Raw genomic sequence first — 13,130 nt, forward strand, 5'->3', positions numbered from 1 at the left:
ATCACAACTCTTCGCTTGAAAGCGGCACTGTAGTGGCATCTCCTGCTTGGTGCCATCGCGGTAACACCACGCCGCACACCATCACGACCGACACGACACAGGTCGAAATGACGACCTCACTTGTGTACGGTTGGCTACTGGCAAGGCTAGTAGCAGCTGCGATACTGACTTTTCTAGATGGCGCTAGCTATGCACCATATATAGCAGTTTCAATGAAAAACTGGCGCGTTTTTTTTTTAATCCTCGAATCTAAGCCGACTTTAGAGTTTAGAATATGATTATTTGAAAAAAAAAAAACAAAAAAACTATCGGCCTAGATTTGAATAAATATGGTATGCTGTTTGACATTATTCATGTGCCCTCTACAACAGGAAAAGCCAAAGCGAAACCGAAAAGCCCGTCCTGAAAAGACGCATCTCAGCAAAGCTATTGTGGACAATGACGACAGCAATGACAGTGACACTGCTATGGTGAGTTCAATAGTGCCCGAATTTTGGCACGGGTTTCTGATGTATTTTCCTGTTATTTGCCACCCTTACATGAGTGATAAAATCAATGAGTGATTTTTCGGACATGCCTGATAATTCAGACACCTTTGCGGCACTGCCACATACCCCATAGAGTCATTGTATGAGGATGTATGAAATTTTAAATGATCAGGGTGCGTACAGGTCCTCGAAAACCTTGAAAACCCTTGAATTCGAATATTTGGTTTTCAAGGCCCTTGAAAATCCTGGACTTTTTGCTGCTCCTTGAAAATCCTTGAATTCCTAGCGTAGTACATGCAAATGACTATTAATAAAAAAAAACGCAGTTAAAATATTTGTATTTTCAGTACCGTGTTTCATGATGTGCGTTTCAGGCGTAAAAAATCAGTGTGTGCTAATATAGCCAATATTTCGCGACGGTTGGCCACACTGGAGCCACTCGGCTCTGAAGCCAACTTGAGCCGATTCAATCCAATCTGATCTTGGCGCTTTGTTATGGTGGTTGACGGCATTCACGGAGGAAGGAAACTAAGGAGAGGCCCTGACGTCACTCTTTGTGAAGCAAAAGTGAAGCCGGAAGTTGCCGTTGCTCATGGCGATGCTCCGCCTTTTGTGCCACCCTCCTCTCTTGTTTACATCTTTCGCGAAACCACGCGCAGCGCGGCGTGGTTTCGCGCGCGGAGCGCGCGCGCTCGCGCAACATCCGGCAGAGCACGGTGCAGGTAACACAGCGCAACAAGACACGGTGACTAACGCAAACCCGCCCACACAGCGCCTTTGCCACGGTACGAAACCTACCAGAGCAACACGTGTGAGCGCTCAAAAAAATGAGAACAACGCCGCCATTGTGGCCCAAAAGGCGTGGCCATGCAGCAAAAAAAAAAAATAAAAAAGCAGCAAAAAAATGAGAATCTATACGTCATTTCCGCCACACTTTTCTCCTAGCGCGCGGAGGGGGTAGGGCCTCTCCTTAGTTTCCTTCCTCCGTGACGGCATTGCATTCTGCCGTCGCTTCTGCACCCGACTTGTTGCGGCTGAAACATCTGAATACAAAGCAAATACCTGGGAAAAGAAAATTTCAAGGCGCGTGGCTTCACAACGAGGCTTACAAAGACTGGATTGCACTAGATACGACGAGTGAGCACCGTGCAAGATGCAGGCCTTGCGGAAAGACCTTCGATATCACCAACATGGGCGAGTCGGCGTTAAAGAGCCATATGAAGAGTGCTAAGCATGCTGGCATCATGGAGATTGCAGCCAACAGTTTGGTGCGAAGGTACTTAGTTCCAAGTACGGGGAAACAGTCAGCCGTCCCACCTCCTTCGCAATCGGGAAATCTAGACGATGCTTGCAAGGCACACGAGCTGGTGACGAACGCGGAGATTCTGTGGACTTTGAAAGTTTTCACATCGCATTTCTCCTATCGGTTGTCGTCGGAAGCAGGCCAGCTATTCCAGCGTATGTTCCCGGACAGTGGCGTGGCCAAAGCATTTTCTTGCGGAAAGAAAAAATGTGCCTATGTGACTTGCCATGGTCTGAGGCACTTCTTTTTATCTGCTCTGCAACGGGATATAAAAGATTGCGATTACTACGTGGTACTGTTCGACGAGTCCACAAACGACTATCTCCAGCGGAAACAATTGGATGTTCACATCCGGTTTTGGAATTCGTCTCACAAGGTGGCAACGAGGTACTATACCTCGGTGTTTATAGGGCACTCGACATCCGAAGACATCCAAGGAACGCTGCTGACTGCGCTCGAGCCTTTCCCTCTTGAGAAAATTCTTCAGATTTCAATGGATGGTCCCAATGTTAACCTGAAGTTACTCAAGAATTTCCAAGAGCACCTGCATCAAACATACCAAGTTCAATGTCTGGACATTGGGACTTGTGGCCTCCACACCATGCACAACGCCTACAGGGCGGGTGTTACAGCAAGTAAGTGGGGACTTGACCGTCTGCTCTCCAGTCTGAGCGCGCTTTTCCATGGTTCTCCTGCAAGAAGGGAGGACTTCTCAGCAGTTACCGGTCAGGATACTTTTCCCCTGAACTTTGTTGCCCACCGGTGGTTGGAGAATGTGCCAGTGATAGAGAGAGCCTTGCTCTTGTGGTGTGACATTAAGAAGTTTATTGCAGCTGCAAGGAAGAAGGAAGTAAGCCCCCCAAAGTGTGGATCATTTCACAACTTGTGTGAGTTTGCCAGTGATGACCTACTGCTAGCAAAGCTTCAATTTGCACTGGGTGTGGCCATGACCCTCAAGCCATTCCTCACTGGGTACCAAACGGATCAGCCCATGGTGTTCTTTCTTGCAAGGGACTTGGAAACTGTGGTCAGGAAGCTACTGACGAAGTTTCTGAAGTGCTCGGTCTTGTCTTCAGCAAAAGGAGCCACTGGTCTGCTGATGGTGGACATTGAAAGCACGGAGAACCACACTCCACTTGAAAAGGTGGATGTAGGCCATGCCGCTGAACAGACTGTCAGGAAAACTAAAGCAAGCCAAAAGGACGTGTTCCAGTTCCGCATGGAATGCAAACGCTTCTTGGTCAGTGTGACAAAGAAGGTGCTCGAGAGAAGTCCACTGAGATTCCCAATCGTGAGGAGTTTGTCCTCTCTGGACCCACGACAAATGTATACTAAACCTGATGAGTGCCTGGCCGGCTTCAGAAGAGTGTTGGATGCCCTCATTACAGCGGGCAGAATGTCTGAGCACCAAAGAGACACTGTACTAGGGGAGTACACCGAGTTCCTGCAGGAAGAGATGCATAGCCTGCGAATGTTTGAGAAGAACGTAAACAGGTTGGGCGAGTTCTTGACTGAGCTGATGCAGTTTAATTCATCATGTGGGGAACTGTGGAAGGTTGTCAAACTTTTGCTCGTGCTCAGCCACGGACAGGCCACTGTGGAGCGAGGGTTTAGCGTGAACCGCCAGGTTTCTGTAGAAAACCTGAAGGACCTGTCGTACATTTCGCAACGTATTGTGTGCGATGCTGTGGACAACGCAGGGGGCGTCCTTAACGTTCCTATTACAAAAGAGCTGAGGACTGCTGTATCAGCTGCCCGGCAGCAGTATGCTGCATATCTGGAAGCAGAAAAAAAGAAGCAGTGTGATCATGTAAGGAAATCAAAGAGGCGCTGCACTGACGAAGAGATTGACGCAATGAAAAAAAAGAAAAAGAAACTCGAGGCAACAATAGCTGACCTCCAGGCTTCAGCGGATACCTATGCCGAAAAGGTAGAAGCAGCAAATGATCTGAATTATGTGGTCAGATCAAATAGTCTGAGGAAGGCTGCACGAAGCAAGACTGAGGAACTGTGTAGCCTCAACCAGAAGATTCAGGAAAAGCGGCAGGAGCTCCCCTGAAGTTGCCATTAGCACTTTTGCAGAATGGATTGCTGTTCGACATTGGTGCAGTGCACTGCAGTGTGTTTTTCAAGACGGAACATATGTTGGTTTAGTGCAATACAATCTGTTCCTTGAAATGTTTTTCTTCGACTTTGTTCAGTAATATTATGTTGGTTTAGTGCAATACAAGCTGTTCCTTGAAATGTTTTTTTTTTTCGACTTTCTTCAGTAATGTTATGTTGGTTTAGTGCAGTACAAGCTGTTCCTTGAAATAATTCTTTTTCGAATTTGTTCAGTAATATTATCTTGGTTTAGTGCAATATAAGCTGTTCCTTTAAGTGCTTTTCTTTTTCAACTTTGTTCAGTAAAATTTGTACCTGATATTGAAAACTGCTGCATGTAGCATTGTGTCGAGTCCTTGAAAATACTCCCACTGAGCCTTGAAATTCCTTGAATATCCTTGAATTTTCCCCTTTTGAGTCTGTACGAACCCTGAATGATGAAATCTTTCAAAAAGTCCAATTTTTCTGACTTTTTGCCGTGACTGCAGGTTCGAAACGGCATTAATTGAAGCATCACAGCTGTCATTTTGATTATCTCACAGCCTCCCACAGCACTCATGCATGCCATTCTGCTGGCAGTTGTAGTAGTCTTGCACTATCGTTAAGCTTAGCTGCTTCAATGTTTGCTATCAAGCTTCCTGCTGTTCAGTGCTGTGTTTTTCATTTAAGTAATTCACTGCTGTCGGCAATGGTGCCGACTGCACCTTTGTCGTACTGGCTAATGGCATTGAAGCGCATAATGCACTTCAAGGGCCTAATACATTGCATAATACTGGGTCCCAAAAGTCAGCTTCCCTGCAATACAGTGTTGTTGCGCGATGAAGCATGCCGAGAGTGCGAAGGGGGGTCGCTGTCGGGGGACATAAGATGTGTTCCTTAGTTATACACACTCACACCAGCCATCTCTTGTCACAGCACAAGCGCCGAGACACCTAATAATTGTTCTGGCAGGCCTTTAAACTTATTTCAGACATGGGTGTGGCATTTGAGCCCTTGTAGACAGTTAAAGGGGTGAATTCATTTTTTTCTGGTTGCTCGATTTTTTGTAAGCTTTTGCAGTCCCTAGGGAGTCCGAAAAATATTACACTGACTGTAGATGATAACAGGGTTTTCTATATAAACACAGATAACATAAGGCGCAGTTGTTTTCATTGTTGTATACTGTTAGCACCTATTAGTTCAACCTTGCTCAAATGAAGCAATTCTTATGAAACTTAGCACAAAATTATTTTATTATTTGTTTCCATATCTCATTGTGAGAGAGTCTACTTGCAAGCAGACACTGTACTGTCTTGCAAGACTGATGTGCTGTGTAATGCCTAGAATGTGAGTAAAAAGCAGATCTGAGGCATTTTGCTACTTGACTATGGCGATTTCTTGTATGTCTTGAACATTTTTACCAACACTGCTGCCATTTTTCTGTAGCCCCATCCTGTGGTTTGGCATGACCAAAACTTGCACATTCGTAATTGGCTTGTGTACTATTATGTTGGCCATAGTTTTCACATATTCCTTCTCTCCGACATTGACTATGAGTTGCTAGATTTTGGTCAGTGACAACCAACTCTGAGCCTTACGTCAATGTGGTTGCATGGGTGCTGCAAAATTCACGATTTAATAAGGTCAGGACTTCTCGTGCGACCATTAACGTTCATGTTCTAAATGCCTTTTTCAACATATTCACATATCATGTTCATAGTGGGAAGTGCGCATTCTTTTTTCCTCCCTATGTAAAAGAATGGGCAGAGTTTCGAGTGTTCTTAACATGGTCGAATTGGAGTTTAACACGATTGACTTTAACCTGTGGGTGAATAGGGGATGTAATTTTGCTATCTACAACTTCTTGCTGAACAAAAATGAAATGAATTTTGAAAATTCACATATACCTTGGGACCTGTTCCTTGTCTCGGTATCAGTTGTTCTGCTTACAGCATCCTTGAGTGACATTATTACGATATATTCCTTTGTTGTGAATGCTCTTTTTTTTATAGCATTAGATTGTAGTTAATGTGACTGCAGTGCATGTTGGGTAGAAGGGCTTACATTAGAGAGAACAGAGAGTCGCTATTTAAAGAAACTCTTTCATTACCATTGGAAAATTACTATTTCTCAGTGGATTAAGAAAAAACAATTTTTATTGTTGGCATCAAAATGCTTTAATATATATAGATAGGGTGTCTCAGCGAACACTTCCAAATTTTTTAAAGCTTGCCTGTGACAGATAGCTCAATCCTAGTCTACGAGCCGGTCTACTCTAAACGGCGGACACTACTTGCACAAAAAGCTGGAATGCAAAATAGACTAATTAACAAGAATTCACTAATTAGCTTACTGGCTAATTATCTTATGATCAATACTGCAATTTACAAATTCTAGCAGTAGACTTCGCAAGGCGGATCCACTTGGAACGAATCCTCAGGACTACACCAGTTTCGAGATATAAATTCCCGAACCTTGCTTAGAAATGCATTGGCGTTCCAGTTACTAGTGTGCTTCTGTGCATGAAATGACGTTTTGTTAACAAATAACAATTAAACTAACCTATCACCTTGACATTGAAACAAGTTAATTCTGTGGGCTTTAACCGGTACTTGAATACAGGGTGTCTACCAACCAAAAGAACTGGGAACTCTCAGGGATATTGAATAGTCTGGAAACACTTACGGAAAACTCAGAGAATTTGTGCTTGTATTCGGGAAAATTAGCTGAAATTCTATTGAAAGGCAACGAAAGTCGCAGTAATACTTGTTCGCACAACAGAGAGGGGCCGTAACAAATAGGTCTTGAGACGCCATGTCGTCGGCTGAAGGAGTTTCCAGTGTACAGTCAATGACCGACTTTCCGGACGCCCGATAATTCGGACAACTCCGCAGCACCACTGCCTACCCCATAGGGTCAATGTGTAAGAATGTCGGAAATTTTGGACGCAAGAACCCTTCACCATCCGATTTTCCGGACTTCTTGCTGTGACCGCAGGTTTTAAACGGCATTGATCAAAGCCACCACTGCTGCCTTTTTGATCACCTCGCTGCCGCGGTAAACGCTAGGCCTGGCAGCTTCTTGCCATTCTGTGCCGTGTTTTTCATTGAAAGAATTCGCCGCTATAAGCAATGGCACCAACTCTGTCTTTGTGGTTCTCGCGATTGGCTTCGAAACTGGGAAACCACAGCGTGTTTTGTAATGCTGGTTCCCGAAAGTCAGCTTCGCTTCAATACCAAAATGTTACGCGGTGAAACATTTGCGAAGTCTTGCAGTGAAGCATAGCAAGCATGGGAAGGGGCAATTGTCACGGGACATGGTATCTATTCCTTAATTATGCAAGCATCCACCCGCTATCTCCTGTCACAGTAAAAGCACCGAGATGTCCAATAGGTGTACTGGTAGGCCTTTTCAGATGTGCCTGTGGCGATTTGGGCCCTTAACAGCAGTAAAAGGCATGCATTCATTTTTTTCGAACTGCCCGATTTTACGGGCGTTTTCGCGGCCCCTAGGGATTCCAAAAATTGGTGCGTTGACTGTACAACTGACGAAGAATATGCTTCAAATGGTCCGTGGGGCAAACGTGCGGTGGAAGGAGGATGAAAACAGAAATAAATAGACGCATTGAGGAATAAACGGGAAAGGAAACGTGCCGCCGCTTCTTTGAAGGAGCTTGAGCTCAGCAGACTAAGTGTTGGCTGAAGCTAAGATGCAGGCGTCTCTCATACAAACCATAATAAACTCTTCAAAGCAGTGATAGGCAACACTGGGGCGTTGTGCGCGAGCTGTTGAGAGAGTGTCGCACTTGTGACAAAGTTCGGGCCTCATACCAATGAGCTTGCTATCAATGGTGAAAAATATATAATATTCAAAAACACTTGTTTCTCTATGCATCTGCTCTTTATTCATATTTGAGAACGTCCGACTTGATTTGCAATGAGTATTACCATTCTTTTTTTTCAAGGATATTTATTCGCTGTGCATTTTACTAACCCCTCCCTTCTGATTTCTTTTTGAATAAAATATGTGCTACTCCTCAATATTCGAACTGGATTAAGTTTTTTTTTTTTTTTTAGCGTGCTTACTAGAGAGTGACAGCATCGGGCGACATGGTGTCAGCCTGTCTTGATGTAAAACAATGTTCTGTATCACTCAGGGAACTTTGCAAAGGCACTCAGGGAAAACCTGGAAAACTCTGGGAATTTCGAAATGTCAACTTGGTAGACACCCTGTGAATACTAATTAATTATTCCATCTATGTTTGGTTGTTAGCATACATCCTGCTTCTAAGAAAAGCAGTGGCATCATTTTCCACTGCTACCAGTAGTAGATGTGTGGAGATGACTATAATCGCAAATTCTTGTGCTTAACGTGTGATTTTTTCTGCATAGCTCACTTTTTTTTTTCTTTTCCTCTCATTTCAGTCTTCCAAATCACGTAAATTCAAAATAAAGGCAGAAGGTGAGACTCACCAAAACAATGCATCAGCAATAATTGATGGTGTGGCTAAGGGTCTCAACATTAGCCCCACTGCGTCCGCACCTGATGCCAAGCTCAGTGCTGACAGTGGAGGTCCGAAAGCAAAGCGGAAAAAGAAGGAAAAAGATAAGGACAAGGTCAAGGATGGGAAAGACAAAGACAAGGACAAAAAAAAGAAAAAGAAGGTCAGTCTGCTAATTCAACTCGCTAGCACCTCATTTGAGAGATTTCCGCGTAATCATGCCTGCTGCAAAGGCTCAGTGGTTATGGTGTTGTGGTGCTGAGCACAAGGTTGCGGGCTCGATTTGCAGAGCTGCATTCTGATGAGGCTGCATTGTGACGTGTTCCGTGTTCGTGAAATGCAATACACCCAACCAGCTTAACTTATTCTCCCTAGTTGTGTCTGGAAAGCTGCTTATGAATGTTCACTTACATTACAGTCACTGACTAGGAAATCGGACACCAATAATCCAGACAGCTTCACTGCACTGCAAATTGCCCCATAGACTTAATGTACAAAGACGACCGATATTTTGGACAGTCGCCAGCTCTACATTCAATTATCCAGACTTCGTTTGTGGCTGTGGCATACGCCGACTTTTCTGCCGTTATCTCCTCTGGCAATCTTGATGAGACACCAAGTATATGGCCTTGCCTTGGTCACTGCTCTATGCCTCAGAGACTTAACTGCAAATGCCTATCTTGGAGACCTTGTCTGAATTGTAAGGTCACATCAACATCGCAATCATCACATCATATTCGGGCACCCCACGCACATGGCCCACTATCACCGTTGTGTTTATTGAGATTGTGTCCCATACAGCATTCTGCCATTCTGTGTTTGTTTAGACAGCGTTCTGCTGGCTCCAAGAAGTCTTTCTCGTGAAGTTACAGACAGGCTGCACCGAATGGCACCAACGGTGCCCTTGCTGTCAGACTTTGAATTAGTCTTGAGTCGCAGTCCGAATGAGCCCAACTCTGCAACTGAAGAGGCTGAACTGCTGCCTACCACAACAAGCTCAAATGCAGACATCATTGATGACGTGCTAGGCTGCGGTGTGCCAATTCCTGAAGCCATTACATTTGAAGACTTACATCGACAGCGCATTTTCGTCACGTACTGAACTGAACGATGATGAAATAACTGAGCAAGTTCTCCCACAGGCAAAGAGCGACTGACATGACAGTGATGATGTGCCATGTACTCTGGAGCCTTGATGTGCAAATCTGACTCAAGCCTTTGAGGTCGTTGCGTCAGCATACAGTAACAACACAACACTTGCAGAAATACAGGCGGACTTGGTTGCACATAAGCAGAAGTGCGTGCAGCAACGCATTGACCACTTGTTCCTTGCTCAGGAGCTTTAATACGTAAATAAAGTGTTCTTTTTTGGATACATTTGTTTTTTCCGGACATTTGACAGTTCACACTTATTTACATTCCTCATGGAGTTTGAATTGGTCATCGAATATACTTCTAGCAGTCATTGTTAGCACTTGGCCCATGTAATACAGGAATGGGTCAAAGGAACTTGCTGCTTAGTGTAGTTTATTGTACAATCTTTTCAATGGCAGGAAGCAGACAGCATACAGAGAATGAGACGCATACAAGTGTCGCTATCAGCACAGCATTGGTGTGACGCCTATGTGTGTCTCAATTCTCGGTGTTTTTGTGCCACATGCAAAGGAGTGGGCTTTCAATGATGGAACATCAGGGGGGGGTGATATTAGCTCTAAGGCTCAGCAGCAGGCAGTGTCAATAAATTGTTTCCTGTTTCCACAGCATGAAGGTGGTGTGGAGGGTGCAAAGCCCCCCAAGGTTAAGAAGGAGATGCCTGCAATGCATTACACTGCCAACGCTGCGCCACAAGTCATTGAGGCCACTGGTGACCTGGACTTGCAGCTGTTCAATGAGGTTAGTGGCCCATTTAGATAGTAAAGAGAGACACCACCAGTGTCAATTACAAGATTAGCAGGAAATGAGAAAAATCTAATTGCAGCACGTCTAATGTGCAGTTGCTTCACAGTAATGTGTGCACTCACTTTATAGCTAGTTTGTAAATATGCTCAAGTCCTACTGCTTCGTACCAAACACTAGATCATACTGTTATAATAAATGTTGAGCATTAGAAATGCAAAGGCTTGTTCATTTCAGTCCGCATGTGGTAGCATTTTATTTTATATTAACTGGGCATTGTTGCCCCGCTATTTGTCTCACTAGTTTTGAAGGGCTTTGTTCGGGAGAAACTTTGTTATTTCAAGTACATTACAAGTATTTCTTGTGCGTTGGCTATGCATGGGCACTCTGTTCCTTTTGGATTATCTGTGCCAAAGAGTGCTAAAAAGCAGGCTTTAATCAATAGGTACCTGGTTGAGGGGGGGGGGGTTAGAATTGGGTAAATACTGTAGCCAGAAAATTGTGAGTCACGGTTATAGCTTGAAACTCTTCATAGAACAGGCTGCAAATAGCCATTTTCAATAGGAGATTATGTGTGTTAACGCATTCAGTGTCCCCTAAGCTCCACTGAGACAGACACCACCAATAAAGGGGTCGCTGTTGGAGTCATTATAGGGGCCAGGCATGTGTGTGCTGACTGGTCAAGTTAGAATTATTCAACGAAGACCAAATTCAGGATTTAAATAACGAAGGTTTGGCCCCGTAGAATCACATGGGCTCTGGCCGGTAACTTTGGTTAACTGGAGTCCAATTAATGGAAGTCTACTGTATTCGCATTGTCCAGTGTGCTTTGAATTATGTTAAGTGAAGGCACTATAAACATCAGTGGGTGCACAGCCAAAGCATTTTTCATGGGTAAGGTACTGTTTCATTTTTGTATGGTGCTCGGATATACCCATTTGCAAATTATAGCTGCAGTTTAAGTGGAGCACTTTTTGGATGTTGTAAGGGTAGAAAAGGCAGTGATCTTGAAGAAATATGGGGGGAGGGGGTTGTATATCGCTAGAACAGAGGGTATGAAGCAGCGAAGCGGCTGTGTTCAAGGGGCCCTGCTGCAACCAGTCGCAGGCCATGTAGTTGCGAGTCTCGGTAATCTGTTAGAGGTTTATCAGATGTCTTAGAAGTCTTGCCTATCTGACGGTATGGATATATGGAAAGTTGTATTTCCCTCACCATGAGTTCTAGAGAACATTGTGATTTGACAGAAGTTGTGTTCACCAATGGAGTATTGCATTGACACAATTGATACATTCTGATGAAAAGAATAGGAAGGCTTCAGCTTGGTTACAAGGACTATAGATCACTTCTTTTTTTCCCCTTTTGTGTTGGCAAGCTCTGCTGTATTAACAGAAGTCGGGTTGTTGTAGCTGGTGTGTTGCTGTGCTAGGATATCTGTTAAGGTATAATTTGCTGTTTTCAGTGCAAGGAGAAGATGCGGCCAGTGAAGCGGGCACTCAAACAGCTGGACACACCAGACTCCTCAATGAATGATGATGAACAAGTAAACCACACACGACTCTGCCTGTTGAAGATTGGTGAACACATAAACGATTGCTGCAATGAGTACTCAGACCCAGAGAAGGCCAAGCAGTGGCGTTCGTAAGTGTACAGTTTCTTTTTTGTTGGACACTGTGCTTTGCAAGGTAGCGTGTCTGTAATGCAGTCTGGCAAGGCAAGAATTTTTTACTTTGTGTGGTGAACATTGCAACATTTCAAATTGTGAATCCCCACCATACTGTGTTTGAGGATGTTACAGCCATGCTTGATATACTATACATTCTTTATTAGTCCATGACAGGCTAAAAATGCAGTGGTAAATAATGCAGTCCAATGCAGAGAAAATGTCTGTAGATGCGACAGTCAATTATGATGTCAAGGTGGAGGTGAACTACTACTTTCAATATAGTCATCTCTCGGGAACTGTGTTTTGGGGTTTAAAAGCAGAGTGCAGATACAGTATAGTTTTGTGGGTGGAGCTTGTAATCTCCTTAAGATTGTCACTAAGTATAGTGCTCATGACGTTCTGAAGTCGTTACCTGCTGTGGTAGCTCAGTGGCTGTGGCATTTTGCTGTTGAGCACAAGGTCATGGGTTAAATTCCTGGCAGTAGCAGCTGCATTTTGATGAAGGCAAAATGCAAAAATGCTCATGTACTTAGATTTAGGTGCATGTTAAAGGCAAACAGTGATGGGACATTAAACCCCACAATTTATTTTAAATTCGAAGCTTCTTGCGTACTGTCTCATACTGGGCATGCACCCTGTTTCCATGTTCGCATTCAGTAGTATTTGCTCCATCTGTCAATGTGTCCAGTAAAAAAATTTCTTGAACCTACACACTCCCACTGCAAAGTGGCACTAGTGAAGTTCCTCCATGGTGATTCTGTGTCTGAACATGGTGTGGTGCCCTTTCGTCAAGGACCTACCATTTCTAACCGTCACTTTGAAAGCAAGATGTTGACATTACTGTACTCTTTTGTCGTGGCAGCCACCTGTGGTCGTTTGTGGCCAAGTTCACAGAATTGGATGCCAAGGCACTATTTCGACTGTACCGGCATGCACAAAAGAAGAGTGAAGGTGCCGATAAATCTGGTGACCGCACCAAAGACTCTGACAAGAAGGAGCATGACAAGAGGCCAAGACTGCATGATGAGGTGAGCTCTTCTCAGGGATCTGTGACTGAATTTCAAAAGATGTGTGAGGGAAAGAGAGTGTGGTTTGGTTGGTGGATTACACTCCTGAAAGAAATGTGACTGACATGATGCCAAGTTGAGTACAACAGCATTGTGAATTAGCTCAACTGGCACAAGAATGTCTATGCTC

The 13,130-nt window shown here is 44.2% G+C and overlaps 2 protein-coding genes across 5 annotated transcripts in view; both read left to right on the forward strand.

Moving 5' to 3' along the window:
- Nucleotides 1-13,130, forward strand: part of Chd1 (chromodomain-helicase-DNA-binding protein 1) — an 80,621-nt gene that overhangs the window by 55,113 nt on the left and 12,378 nt on the right. For all 4 annotated transcript variants that reach the window (XM_070531808.1, XM_070531805.1, XM_070531807.1 and 1 more), the window contains exons 25-29: nt 372-470; nt 8,298-8,537; nt 10,136-10,267; nt 11,730-11,908; nt 12,796-12,961. In XM_070531808.1, coding sequence (XP_070387909.1) covers nt 372-470; nt 8,298-8,537; nt 10,136-10,267; nt 11,730-11,908; nt 12,796-12,961 — 816 coding nt within the window. The remainder of the gene's footprint in view (nt 1-371; nt 471-8,297; nt 8,538-10,135; nt 10,268-11,729; nt 11,909-12,795; nt 12,962-13,130) is intronic.
- Nucleotides 1,679-3,853, forward strand: LOC139054982 (uncharacterized). The gene has a single exon (XM_070532687.1). It carries the CDS (start codon nt 1,679-1,681, stop codon nt 3,848-3,850), a length of 2,172 nt encoding a protein of 723 aa, XP_070388788.1. The 3' UTR covers nt 3,851-3,853.

Source organism: Dermacentor albipictus, chromosome 1 (genome assembly GCF_038994185.2).
Source record: "Dermacentor albipictus isolate Rhodes 1998 colony chromosome 1, USDA_Dalb.pri_finalv2, whole genome shotgun sequence".
Classification (NCBI taxonomy): domain Eukaryota; kingdom Metazoa; phylum Arthropoda; class Arachnida; order Ixodida; family Ixodidae; genus Dermacentor; species Dermacentor albipictus.